The sequence below is a fragment of the Staurois parvus genome, unplaced genomic scaffold (genome assembly GCF_062004578.1).
Source record: "Staurois parvus isolate SC_StPar_1 unplaced genomic scaffold, SC_StPar_1.0 ptg001284l, whole genome shotgun sequence".
NCBI lineage: Eukaryota > Metazoa > Chordata > Amphibia > Anura > Ranidae > Staurois > Staurois parvus.
This window is the reverse complement of record NW_028319080.1, coordinates 1,359,864-1,373,700: the sequence shown is the minus strand read 5'-3', so window position 1 is coordinate 1,373,700 and position 13,837 is coordinate 1,359,864. Positions and strand designations below refer to the sequence as shown.

Here is a 13,837-nt window from a genome sequence, read left to right as displayed (position 1 = left end):
GGGTAACAGTACTTCACTAAATTTCTTATAGTACTTAACTGTATAGCCATCCGGGCCTGGGCTTTTCCCCCCCCCTGTGCTTTTTAATGCTATTTTAATTTCTTCCTGGGATATTTCTGCGTCTAGGGAGTTCAACTGTGCTTCACTTAGTTTTGGTAATCCCGCATTTTTTAAGTATGTCATCTTTTTTTTATTAATTCCCTCTTGAGCTTCTTTTAGAGGGCCTTGGGGACTAATATTATATAACTTTTTGTAATACTCCGTAAACACTTTAATAATCTCTTTATTTGAGTGGACCAACTCCCCCTTTGAACTTTTAATCTTTTCTATATAGTTCCTATTTTTCTTTTTATTCAAAGCTCTCATTAGATATCTTCCTGGTCTGTCTCCCCATCTATATCTCTCATTCAAAACCCTGTTGTATACTCTTCTCTTCTCCTCATCCATCAACCTCTCTAGCTCATCTTTTTTATCCAATAGCTTCTGTCTCGTATCTTTTGTTATTTTCTTCTTATGTATCTGCTCCAAGTCCAATATTTCTTTTAATAGCCCACTGACCCTCTCTCTTCTTTCCTTTTTCTTCCTTGCTCCTGCCGCAATCAAGATTCCTCTTATGAATACCTTATGGCTTTCCCAGACTGTAGCTATCGATACTTCCTCTGTTTCGTTCTCCTTAAAGTATACCTTAATCTCTTTCTCTATTTTCTGAACTACATCCTCATCCAGAAGAAGAGCCTCATTTAACCTCCACCCTAATCCTCCAGTCCACCTTCTTCCCCATCCCATTTTCATTACGACCGGAGCATGATCCGAGAACGTCCTTGTCTCTATGTCAATTTTAACCAGATGATCTATAAGTTGGTGGTCTATTAAGATGTAATCTAATCTCGAGTATATCTCATGTGCATTAGAGAAGAAGGTATAGTCTCTGTCTTTCATATGCGTTATTCTCCAGGTATCCACTAGTTGATATTCATGCATCACTTTTTTCAGAGCTCTCAGAGACCTACTCCCCTCTCTTTGCACAGAAGAGGTATTATCCTTTTGTGGGTCCATACAGAAATTTAGGTCTCCAGCTACTATCAAACACCCTTTTTTAAATTCCATTAATTTTTTCAACAGACCCTTCATATACATCTCCGGGTTTTTATTAGGGCAGTATATATTGGCTAAAGTACACTCAATCCCCTGAAGTCTACCTTTTAAGAATAAAAATCTCCCCTCCGGGTCGGTTCTTCTATCTTCCAGCTCGAATCTCATATTCTTTGCCAAACCTATTGCAACCCCTTTTGCTCTTTTAATTGGAGAATCTGCATAGTACCATATTGGATAGTGTTTGGATTTCAATTTCACGTTTGCCTCTATCTCAAAGTGCGTCTCCTGTAAAAATACCACTGACGTCGCCCTATGATGTAACTCATTAAACAGCCTAAATCTCTTCCCTGGACAACTCAGCCCGTTCACATTATAGGTTATAAACTGTATTTCTTCCATCATTCCCAATTAACTCCATCTCTCATCCTGATTGCCTCTTCCTCTTTATCCCTTCTGTCATGCAGAGTATTAACCCAATACCTCCTCCCCTCCCACCCAACTCCCATCCCCTCCCCCCTCCCTCCAACCCTCCCAGCCCGCCCCCCCTCCCCCCCCCTCCCCCAACCCTCGCCCTCTCTTCTTTTTCCCCTACCCATTTTTAGGCTTATAAACTGCCTACAAACCATTTGTGGATCCATTTCCACCATTGATTTAAGATTTGGGGCGTAAGCTCCGCCTATGTACGGCTCACCTCTCCTCCCACCCCCCCGATTCCCTCTCTCTATCATCAAGGCTCAGCGAGAATTTTTACCCTTTACCTCCCTCCCCTAACCGGAGCCTCCAAGCGGGTCTCAACATCCGGAGGGGGAAGACCAGGGGTGAGAGAGGGAAGTAAGAGAGAGGAAAAAAAAAAAAAAAAAAAAAAAAAAAAAAATCATTTTCTACTTAATTCTCCCTCTCTTCCCACCCCGAGGCCTCCCACCCCCCTCCCACCGACATGATGCCAGTCCTCTTTTCTTGTATCATTTGTATTTCTTTTGTCTTCTTTTTCTTCTTCCCACCCAGCTATCTCCATTCTTTGCAAGTTCAGTCTATCACAAAAATCTCTTATATCCTCCGGAAATCTCAAATACGCTGTGACCCCATTTTTCCAGCCAATTAGAGATACTGAGGTACCCCATCTATACTGCACATTCTGTTTTCTCATTTGCTCCAACAAGGGTTTCAGGGATCTCCTTCTCCTTAGGGTCTCTGCTGTTAAATCCGCATAGATTTGGATAGTCAAGTCTCCAGACTTAATTAATGATCTTCCCTTGGTCTTCTTCCAAATCTCATCCTTGACCCCTAAATTTTGGAACTGGACAATTATGTCTCTCGGTCTTTCCTTCTCAGTAGCTTGTTTAAACTTTCCTATTCTAAACACTCCGTCTAACTTGATCCCATCTGTTTCAGGTCTATCTCTTATGGAGTTTAGGGTTTTTTTAACTAATTCATATAGTATTCCCCCTTTAGCAGTCTCTGGGATTCCTCGTATTCTAAGATTACACCTTCTTTCTTTATTTTCTTGATCTTCCATCCTATAGATCATTTTTTTCTGGTTATTTTCTAATTGGCTTATTTTTTCCCTTAGATTATCTATATTCTGGGCCTGGGTTTTAACTTTCTCCTCCATTTCTTCTATTCTTGATAGCAGATGTCCTAAGTCGTTTCGAATAGCTGTCATTTCATGTTTTATCATTTTTTCCAAATTTTTAAACATTTCTATCATCTCCTTCTTATTTGGTATTTGTAGTTCACTGTCAGATTCTTTTTTTCCCAAGCCATCCACTGTTTGTTGGCCGCCACTGCTATTCATGCCCAATGATAATCTAGGGCTAGTTCCTGAACTAGTGTCCATTTCTCCCTTTGCGCCTTGGGCCCTTTCTGGCGTAGTAATTCCATATGATGTAAGTTTCTTTATTGTTCCTGTTTGGGACCCTTTGGGCCCTGCTCCCTTGGGACCTTTGTTCTTCATATCCTCTATATAACTTAATAGACTTGCAATTTTTCCTCTATCCTTTACTCTCTTGGGACACCTGGGTCTCCTCTCTTCTTTTCTTCTACCCCCTGGGAATCCACCCCTCCTTCCCCCCTTGATCGCCTGTGTCGCTCAGGGGTCCACACCACAATAGGCCCCCAACAGCTTTCACTCACCCTTCCCTTCACCGACGGAGAGTCAAGACTTGTTTGGAGGGCCTTCGCTGCTGCTCAGTCCTGGGGGGGGGGGGGGATTCCTCAGGGATTCAGGCTCAAACAGTCGGCCAGGAGGTACAAACAGCCACGAGCCGGCATCCCCCTGTCACATCAGATCAGCCACCCTCTAGCCGCACGAATTTCCAGCCATGTAGGGCAGGGGAAGCCGGCGTGTCACTGCCTCCCTGTCAGGAAACCGGCCGGCGTCTCCACTTCCCAGTACTCCTTTGCGGCGAGCGGCGTGCTCACTCCGCCCTGCATCGATTCCCCGGCAACCCGACAGCTGCACTGGGATCTCTGCAGCGTGTTCACCTCCCGGAGGTCCGTGCCCGCTCTCCACTCCCTTCACCGCGCCAGCCTCTCCTCCCTTGGAACCCACCTCAGTCAGGTAGGGCTTCGCACCCTGAGGGTCTCGGGATGGTAAGTTTGGAGGTTTACCGGAGAGCACTCACATCGTGCTCTCCGTCGCCGCCATGTTTAGGCTCCACCCCCAGAAGAAGCTGCTCTACAAATCATCTTAATCGAGTGGGCTAGGTGTTGGTAGGTGCAGTAGAGCCCAGCATCAGTGGGTGTTGTGGGCCAGTGCATGTGGATGCTGCAGGCCAGCGACTGAGGGTGCTGTAGACCACGTGGCAGGCTTGCCTCCGCCGGATTGGACGGGGCTCGGGGCTGTGCAGTGGCAGGGGCACGGATACGTGGTACCCGGAGGGGAGCAGGGAAGCAGATTTGGTAGCGGAGGCTTAGCCTCTCGGTGCGGGTGGCGGTGGTGGCTTACCCTCTCGGTGCGGGGGCCGGTGGTGTCTTACCCTCTCGGTGCCGGTGGGGGTGGTTGCTGCTTCCCCTCTCTCTGCGGCGGTTGTAGGTAAGAGAGGCGGTGGTGGTAGCTCCCCTCTCTCTGGCGTCGGGCAATAGCGTGGCTTTGTAGGCCACAGGTGACAGAGCGCCCAGTACTCCTCCTGGGCGATGGCAAGGCCTCTGGAGCGGCTGGTGAGGGTACCGATGGGGGTGGTGGTGGCGTCCCCTCTGGAGCTGGGGTTGTGTCCCCTTTGGATTGGGGCGCCTCGGTCGGCCGCGGTTCGCCATGGCCGGCAGGAGGGGCCGTGGTAGGCCGCGAGCCGCCGGAGCTCCGCCGGAGGGACAGAGCGCCCAGCACCTCTTCTGGGTGTTGGGAAGACCTCCGGGGATGCTCCGGAGCCCGCTACCGCCTGGATGGAGGCGGGGGCGCCGGAGCTGGCGATTATGCGGCCGCTCCGGACGCCACCTTGTTGACATATGATCACTGCTTGCTGCTATAGCTGCCAGCAGTGATCGAATGAAAAAACCTGACCCGCTGATTGAACTGAAGCTGATCAAGCGATCTGGGAATCTTGGCTCCTTGCAGATAATATTTTTACCTTCCTTTTCAGGACTTTCAATTAAATACTTACAAATGTCTTTATAGGACTCCAGAATTTTGTAATAAGTCATGTTTTTAGTGAATGTTCTTGCTGTGATGTTTTCTTGTGTTTATATGTAGACTGTGTGTATGTGAAGACTGAGCACATCTCAACATCAGGAGAAGAGAAAGAGACCAGTCTGAGCGATCAAGAAGCCCTGTATGATGATGATGATTCTTCAGGTTGGTATTAAAGCTGAACTCCGGGGAAAGCAAATTCTCACTTGCAGTGGTTTTCCCCCTGCACTGCATGGAATGAATGCTCATTTAGATCTAGGTTACCAAAAAAGCACGTTTTGCTTGTCCAATCTTCCACTCCTGCAGCCCCCCTCCATGCTGCTAGACTGCTCCCCACACCCGCTTCTCCCCTGTTCTCTAACAGTCGCAGGTCCTCTGACATAAAGTACAATGCAGGGCCCCTAGCCTTGTAGGGGATGCGAGGATGCTGAGGGACAGCCTAATGCATAGTGTAGAAGAGTGTTGACTTTGGGGGAATGGAGGATCAGGTCATTAAAACTGCTTACTCTAGATCTAAACTAGCATTTAACCCGAGCAGTGCATGGGCAGCCTCACTGCAAGGGCAGATTTCTCCTTGCCCTGGAGATTTTAAATAAGATGTATGCAATAATGATGTAGCACACACTGCAATCAAGAGATTGGGATCAATTCTGATTAGGGCTTATTCATACTAGATGCTGTGAATGGAGGTAAAGTGGAGTGCATGGGGTAAAGTGATTGTGTACCTTGCTAAAGCCAAAATCCAGGCAACTAAAAGAAGATTGTTACCCTATCCTCTGCTCCTTCCCGCAGCTATACCAGTCCTTGCAAAGGATTCTCCCCCTAAGCTCCAGCAGTCTAGGACAGTGTTTCTTGTCAAGGCACCCTTTAACATTATGGATAGTCTTGAGGCACTTCATGCTAAAATGTGAATAATGATTCTAATAGTTTTATATAATGCAGCAACATCCACACATGTAGGACACCCAACATTAGATGATTTATTCTTCCAAAGAAAATACACTTTTGCACATTGGTACTGACTAGTATTCCAATGTTTCTCTTCTCCCTCCGTTTTTCTCCATCACTGAGCTAATTTGACCCCAACACTGATGAAGAGGGACAGCGGAGGGTCAATCTAGGATGCTGTGTAGGCAGCTGATATCCTCATCAACTAATGATGTCATTGGTTGTCAGGATGTCGGTGGTTAGAAGGTCATAATGGTGCACAATGAAAACCTGTGGCTTTGTGTAACTAAAGGCAGGCTCGTTCTACCCACTGGCTTGTATACAAATTTTGGGCAATTTCTGAACACTTTGCCAAGGCACCCCTGAAGAAACCTCAAGGCACCCCAGGGTGCCTGGGTACCGTGATTGAGAGTGGCTGATCTAGGACACCAACATCATCAAGACAAAACCAGGGTCCATAGCCCTGCACTGGACATCTTGATGCTGGGGGACAGTCTACTGCTGGAGTGTGGGAAAGCCCCATCTTCCGTAGATTGAAGGATTGGGTATAAAAAATTGTTTCTCCTCTCCTTGAGACAAAATGAGCTTTTAGCCTTTCACACAGTCCCACTGCAAGGGGTAATTTTAAAATTATCCCAGAGTTGGAGTTTAATGTCTAGGGTAATTAATTTTGACATTATTAATTTTCATGTCTGCCCCATCATAGTTTGTTCAAAACCCTAACTTTTATTTGTTTAAATAAAAATCCTTCCATAATTATCTAATTTTGTCCTTTTTTTTTTTTTTTTTTCCCCCCCCATTTCACCTTATCTATGCCATCATCATTACTTAGGAAGCGATTAAATATTTAGATCTACTTTTATCCTTCTTCCAGCTTCTTCCTTCTTCATGAGAACATCCTCCCCATGAGTTCTTAACCTCCTTTCCCCGTCACTTGGAACAAGCAGTGCACGTTAGTTGAGTGTTATGTGCACTGCTTTATGCACACTTCACAATCCATAGTCCACCTCAGGAGACATCAAGAGAGGGTGGCTGTGTTCCTACATACATTGGGATAATGGAGACCGCACATGGCTAACAAAATGATGAGGTTGAGAGCAATAGAAGGGACTTCTCTGAGTTAAAAATTCATAGATAGAATTTTTATTTTATTTTTTTAAACCAGTGCTTAGTGCCCCTTCTGCTCTCACTCATTATAGTCCTCATGCTTTTCCTTCAGTCCAATTCTACTGCTGTCATTTGTTTCTTTTTCATTTGTTTTTTTCCCCTAGTATATCCTCCTAACTAGACATTCCTTCCATTCCCTATAACGTAACAGGTTTCCCCGCTTTTTGCAGCTTCATCAGGGTTAAAAAGTGTACATAAATGCTCTGTGTGTACAAGTGATTAAATGCAACACAGCAGGCTCACTTTACAGAAGCCTTCTGCTCATACCACTGCCGGTCTGATCCACAGCCACCAGCAGAAATACCCAGGGCCTCCAGCAATAGACCTCCACAGTGGAGAGCTCTGTGCCAAAGTGGCCAATTGCAAAATGCAAGAGCTGTCCCTTAGAGATGGAGAGGGAGTCCTTTACCAGGTTATAGTCCTAGCCAGGCATTCCCTTTGCTGGAATTTTCATATGATTTAAGGACACAGGTGCTAAAGCAAGTGGATAGTTTGCAGTACTTGCTGTAAAGCAAAAATGTTGCTTTGCCCAGTGTGGCATTGATATCATTGGTTGTTTTTCATCTGTGTCCAATCAAATCATTTTTTTTTATTTTTACAGAGTGAGAAGATTAGAACCCCTGTCATGTTTTTACGACTATCCAGGGAGAGATTTCACTCTCACTTGCTAACCTGCTGACAGCCTTTTACAAGACAGGAAGAGAGGGGAATTATCCAAAAGGAGAACAGGCTAGCATTTCTTTAGTACAGTAGGGGAAGATTAGAACCCAGTTTTCTTTCCATGCCACTGTTACAGATTTTCCCTCACTTTCTGTCTGGTGATACCATTGTCAGCAGGACAAAAAGTGGGAGTAAATCTCTCCAATGGATTTCCAGAGAGCAGTAAAAACCTACAAGGGTTCTAATTCTTCTCCACTCAAAACCAAAACTAGAAAGATTTTTGGCTTGACATACACTTTAACAGTCTTTAACCATTTCAATACCGAGCAATTTTACACCTTCCTGCCCAGGCCAGTTTTCCGGTTTCAGCGCTCTCACACTTTGAATGACAATTGCGCGGTCATACAACATTGTACCCAAACTAAAATGTTATCATTTTCTTCACACAACTAGAGCTTTCTTTTGGTGGTATTTATTCACCACTGGGGTTTTTATTTTTTGCTAAATTAACAAAAAAAGACCAAAAATTTTGAAAAAAAAAAGTTTTTCTTTGTTTCTGTTATAAAAGTTTGCAAATAAATAATTGTTCTTCATAAATTTAGGCCGAGATGTATTCTACTACATGTCTTTGGTGAAAATAACCCAAATTAGGATGTATTTTTTAGTTTGTAGGAAAGTTATAGAGTTCACAAACTCTGGTATAGATCTGAAAATTGATCAATCCTGAAGTACTGACAGCCAATCTAATTTCTTGAGGTCCAAGAATGTCAGAACAGTACAGATATCCCCCAAATGACCCCTTTTTTGCAGAGTAGACAGTCCAACGTACTTTATAAGAGGAATGGCGAGTTTTTTGAAGTTGTATTTTTTTTTTTTTGTCATTTTTCGGAAAATTAAAAAATTAAAAAAATTAGTTTCACCATTTTTCTTTTACATACTGTCACCAGTGCAGTACAGCGTCATCATATAACTGGCATGGCTGTGATCAGGGACACTGACTGGTAACAGTATGAAAAAAAAATATATATATTTTTTTTTTTTTATTAAATTTTTTTATTTTTTTTTAAGATTTTTTTTTTTTTTCATATTTCACTATGACCAAAGTAGTAACATTGTACTACTTTGGGAAAGTGATCAGTATTTTTTTTTATTTTTTTTTACACAATTTGCTTATAGTAAAGAATTACTTTGCTATAAGCAAGCATTTACCTGAATGACATCGATTCATTCAGGTTTTTTTTTTTTTTTTTGTGCTTAGCTGTGATTTGGCCACAGCTAATCACGTGACATGTGCATGTGATTAGCTGTGACCATTCACAGCTAGACACTAGTATACAATGGATGGCATGAATGAAGCCATCCATTGTATACAACTGTCATGTGACCTGCTGTGATTGGTCACAGCAGGTCACATGGTACCGGCAACGGGGCCGATACTTAGATCTGTCATCGGCCGTGTCCGAGGTACACGGCCGGTGACAGATCGCTCCGCTGCGCCGCTCTCTGCGCATGTGCGGGATGACGCCATATGGTGTCCACCCAGAACGCTTTTTTTTTTTTTTTTTTACATTTTATTTGTTTTATCCATTGTAATGCACTGTGACAGCTGCAGCCTTCCAGATTCAGTTATCACTGGGCCTCTTTCTGGAAGCGGTTGGGCTCATGGGATCACTGTGGTTTGCTGTTACACAATCTGTGCTTGGTTCCTGCTTGTTAGTATAAAAAAATCAGGAGATGCAGAAAGTGTTGCCTTAGAAGTGTGCAAAGGTATGTACTAAGAGTACGATGATAGACTGTAGATTGACATTCTTTCTGCCATGTCTGAAAATAATAATCTGCTGAATGCAGTGAGGAACAAGATTAATAGGGGCAACCCTTTTTTTTTTTTTTTTTTCCTTCTTTGTAGACTGTATGTATGTGGAGCCTGACAGTCTATCAGAATCAGAAGAGAAACAGGAAACCGGGGAGAGGCATTCTGTGAACTATGATGAGGATGACGAAGATGACATCGACGAAGACGATGATGATGATCACTCTTCAGGTATGTTATTTCATTTTCTTAATAGCCATAGGTATAGAACATGTACCATTAACACCAGAAAGGTCTAGGTTAAAGCAGAACTTTACTCGCGTTTTTATATTTTAAGGGGATTTGTGAAGAGGCAGCTAATAATGTTATATTGCAGAGGAGGCATACAGTGGTTGGACAAAAAAATGGAAACACTACAGGATTTTGTTTTGCCTCAAAACAAAGTGTTTTTAACACTACTACAATCGCTCACTAATACACGGATTAGGCTTAATAAATATTAAAGCAAAACATGATTTATTGAATAAGTTCTGTTAGTATAATAACATAAGAATTGTCAGAATTGCAAATCATATTTAGATCATATTATAGCAAGAATAAAGCATCAATACATCACCGGATATTGTAGCATCACCCACTGCCCAGTGACTGGGGGACTCCAACAGTCAGCAAAGGGGAATCCGGGAAATCACCGCAAGGCACGTCTGCCGCATCTTCAATGAGTCCCAAATTCCCCTAGAATCCCCCGTCTTTTATATACATAGTTTGGAATGTCTTTATCTACTGCCATGCGCAGTATCTCCTGGTTATATAACGTCATGTATGATTCTGCGGAGTAGTTAGAGTCAACGCGTGATCGGCTGTGCCATCACGCGTAGTTACCTATTTTGATGGAATGCACATCTGGTGAATATCAGCCACATCTCTGGTTTCAACTGGTTTTAACTGGTTTAATGTACACTTCCAACATGTTATTTTGAACTCCAGTTACCCATCTAATGGTTATAATCATTAGCATTATGACAGTTGAGTGTCAATCACTTCTCATCCATACACCCTATACACTCATGTCACATATGTATCACAATCGGTCCTTGATTGAAACTCAAATGACATAAGTTGCCATACCCACCGTTGGTTTTTTGCAAAATAATTTGTAAGCTATGTAACAATTCCATAATGTCAATAATGCTATAAATATCATAATAACCAGCAGAGGGTGCGCTAGAAAATTCAAAACCTTAGTAGCCGAGGGAGAATAACCCAGAAATACATCCCACCAATGATGGGAGGTAGCGTCAGCTATGCTAGATCCTAGTTTTATCAGTCTTCCACTTGATATGGTCGTAGTCACCACATGTTGTGCAATTGTAGTGTTCAAATATTCAATATGTTGTTGAACTTCGATTGATTTATCCATTAATTGTTTCAAAATTGTTAAATTAAATTCCCAATTGGGAATTTCCAATGAATCACTTTTCCAATATTCCTGAACCGACTCATCCTTATCTCCTTGTAATATAAAAGTTTCATTATGCCACATTAAAGAAGATATATTACTGATACAACCTGAAAAGGGAACTTTCATTCCTCTGACTGCAGGAATGTCAGTTACCATACACACAGTTTGTGGGGCTATTTCTACCATCATTTCATAAGACATAGGTAGAATGGTCCATTTACATACATTTACAGTGTTCTGCAACAAACATGGCTCATATACAGAAGACTGCAACTTACATATTTTTCCCTCAAGAGTATTATCACAAAATGAGAGATCATGAGTTTTGTTATTATTGTCTACATGGGTGCCATAAAACTCTGGACTCCAATAATGCTGAGCACCAGGTGCACCAATGAACAAAGGCATTACAACAAATTTACACATCGTAGTGGTTTTAGTAACATTATACATTAATATTGTTCCAAGACAAGTAGTGCCGTTGCAGATCATTTTCTGAGCTTCTAAATGTATCCACATATTTACTGGGATACTTTTGTTAAATGCGGTCCTCCACACTAATTCATTTCGCGTCATTAACATAGCCTGCATATTAATTTTCTGTTGTTGCTCATATATGGCCTGCAATGTACATACCGTCCAATAATAAACTTTGTAATGTTAGCATCAAAATCTGTTAAAAAATAATTTGAAGCATTTACTACATGGAGCATCACATCACAGTTTTCTGTGCATGTTGACCCACTTTTTCACATGTAGAAGGCAATCTTTTAATATGTCCAGGGTCGCTATGAGTAGTGTTTGAATTACAAAGATTAAGTACTGACCCAACCATGATCTTCCTTGGATTTCACTGGCGTTGGTACAAGTCATAATGATTGTCTCATTAAGAGCAAACTGAAAGACAGTAGTTGGTTTAGTCTTAGCGGTACAGTTTCTTGTTACGGACCTCCTATTTGCAGCTGACAAATAAATGAAGCTTGCTTCCTGTTGGCAACAGCAAATGCTAACTTCAGAGATTACATTTATCACACCTTCATTTCCATGAACCGCATATGTTGGCTTGTAACCCTCTATTGGAGCTCCTGTCCATACAGTACCATTGAAGGTTATATTTGGAATGGGGCAGGGCTGATTAGCTGGGCATATAAAATCGTCTTGAGTTCTATTCGTACGCATGCTTTTCCAACCCCAGCTCATTCTGGCATTGCCGGTATCTGTTACTTTAACTCCCGGCGTCCACGCTCCGACCTCTAATTCCACCAACCACACGATACCAAGGATTCCAAGACTGAAGGTAAGTACATTGTTGCTCTGTGAAAGACAATACAGTATGAATCATTCCCGCAAATAACATTTTTCTTGTGCGACATATTCCCACTTTTCTATGCCTGGTTTCATGATCAGTAGGGTGCGGTCCTTACCAACGGCTATTACTTCTGCAGGTTCCGGGGGACCAGATGCCCCCTGTACCCAAATTTTAGCCCCCACATTAACTGTATTAGTAGAGCCAAAGCCTTGGTCTCCTCTAACCATTAACTTTGTGGAAGCTTTGCCTTCTTTGATGTTAGCGATATACAAAGGAATCAAAAGCAATTGAGCCACCCGGTCCTGGGCTGGCAAGATCATGGACTTCATACCAATAATATATTCTTTTATAGGAACTATCAGTACAGGGTACTTTTGTGGAGGTATATTCCTAATTTTTAAGGTCACTTCAGTTTGTACACCTTCAGTCACCTTCCTCCCCCAACCCTGATATTTTTACACTGGGGGTCCTTTAAATTTATTTGGATTTCCATAAATTAGAGTAGCCTCTGCCCCCGTGTCTACTAATGCTGGCACTGTTTGTATATTACCCCCTTCCCAATGGATACTCACCTGCACATATGGCCTATCATCTTTTTTAATCCATATGGGGGCTTGGCTGGCTACTCATGCCAAATTATCCTCTTGTGATCCTAACAGATCTTTGGGAGGAGCTGAGGCTGTCTGAATTTTTTAAAGCTACCATGGTTGCTATTTCTTCCCAGGGATAGATTTTCTGAAACTGATCCCAATCAGGGAAATCTCCTATACCCCTTTTCCCCTTCTCCTGTTCCCTTTCTTGTTTCTTGTCTACATCCTTATGTTCTTTTAATCTTACTTCTGCACTCTTCTTATCAACCTTCCTTCCTGACAGCACTTTTTGCTTATATAATTTCCACAATACTTGTGTATCTTTCCCATCAATGTGTTCTTTAAGAACTCCAGCTTTAAGTAAAGCCTGGAACATATCTTTCCAGGACAGGTGATTATCCACATTCCCCTTCTGTCAAAGGGGAGGTGAGTTATTGCTCTCTCTTATCTCCGGAGGAGAAAGATTTAACCCATTCTCCCATATCCTGAAATTCAGCTATCTTATCCACTATCTCTTCCCATCTGCTGTTATTTAATGATATTAACAATGTCATGATTACATATTTATACATGATTACAGGTTTATACATTCCTAATTATCCTTTTTCGGGCAGCTAAGGTCATGGAAGTATCCAGATATCTATCTGTTTCATCCATAACCAATGCTACCTTCATAGCTTCCTCTTTACACCTCCTGTTTCTATTTTCTTTCTCCTAGTAACTGGTTCAGGGTCCGGGCAACCGAGTCCTCCTGGACAGTCATCCCAAGCATCATCTGATGAGGAATCCCATACATCAGCATCCCATTTACCTGGATCCCAATTAACTGTGGCTGCTGCTATTGCCTGCTGCACTTTTCCACGGTTCACCCTTCCCCTTCGTTTCCTATACTTATTTTGGGCCACTTTTACTGCTGCTATCTCGGCTATATTTTGATAATGTTCTAATTTATCTTTCAACAATTTTTGCCCACATTGCAGAAGAACAATTTTACCTTCTTGTTCTATGGTCTTCTGCTCTAGGTGATGGTAATCCTTCATTACCTGATGTAATTTCTTATGAATCTTCCTGTATGCAGTTAGCAAAATCCAACTGCATCTGCCTAAAGCTACTGCATCACCTGCCTTGGCAGGGACCCCCTCAAGTACATTTACAACATCGAGGGGTTCGA

The 13,837-nt window shown here is 42.6% G+C and overlaps 1 protein-coding gene across 1 annotated transcript in view; it reads left to right on the top strand.

Moving 5' to 3' along the window:
- LOC149437609 (uncharacterized) overlaps positions 1-13,837 on the top strand; it is a 54,907-nt gene that overhangs the window by 32,339 nt on the left and 8,731 nt on the right. The window contains exons 7-8 of the mRNA XM_089660862.1: positions 4,784-4,885; positions 9,402-9,536. Coding sequence (XP_089516988.1) covers positions 4,784-4,885; positions 9,402-9,536 — 237 coding nt within the window. The remainder of the gene's footprint in view (positions 1-4,783; positions 4,886-9,401; positions 9,537-13,837) is intronic.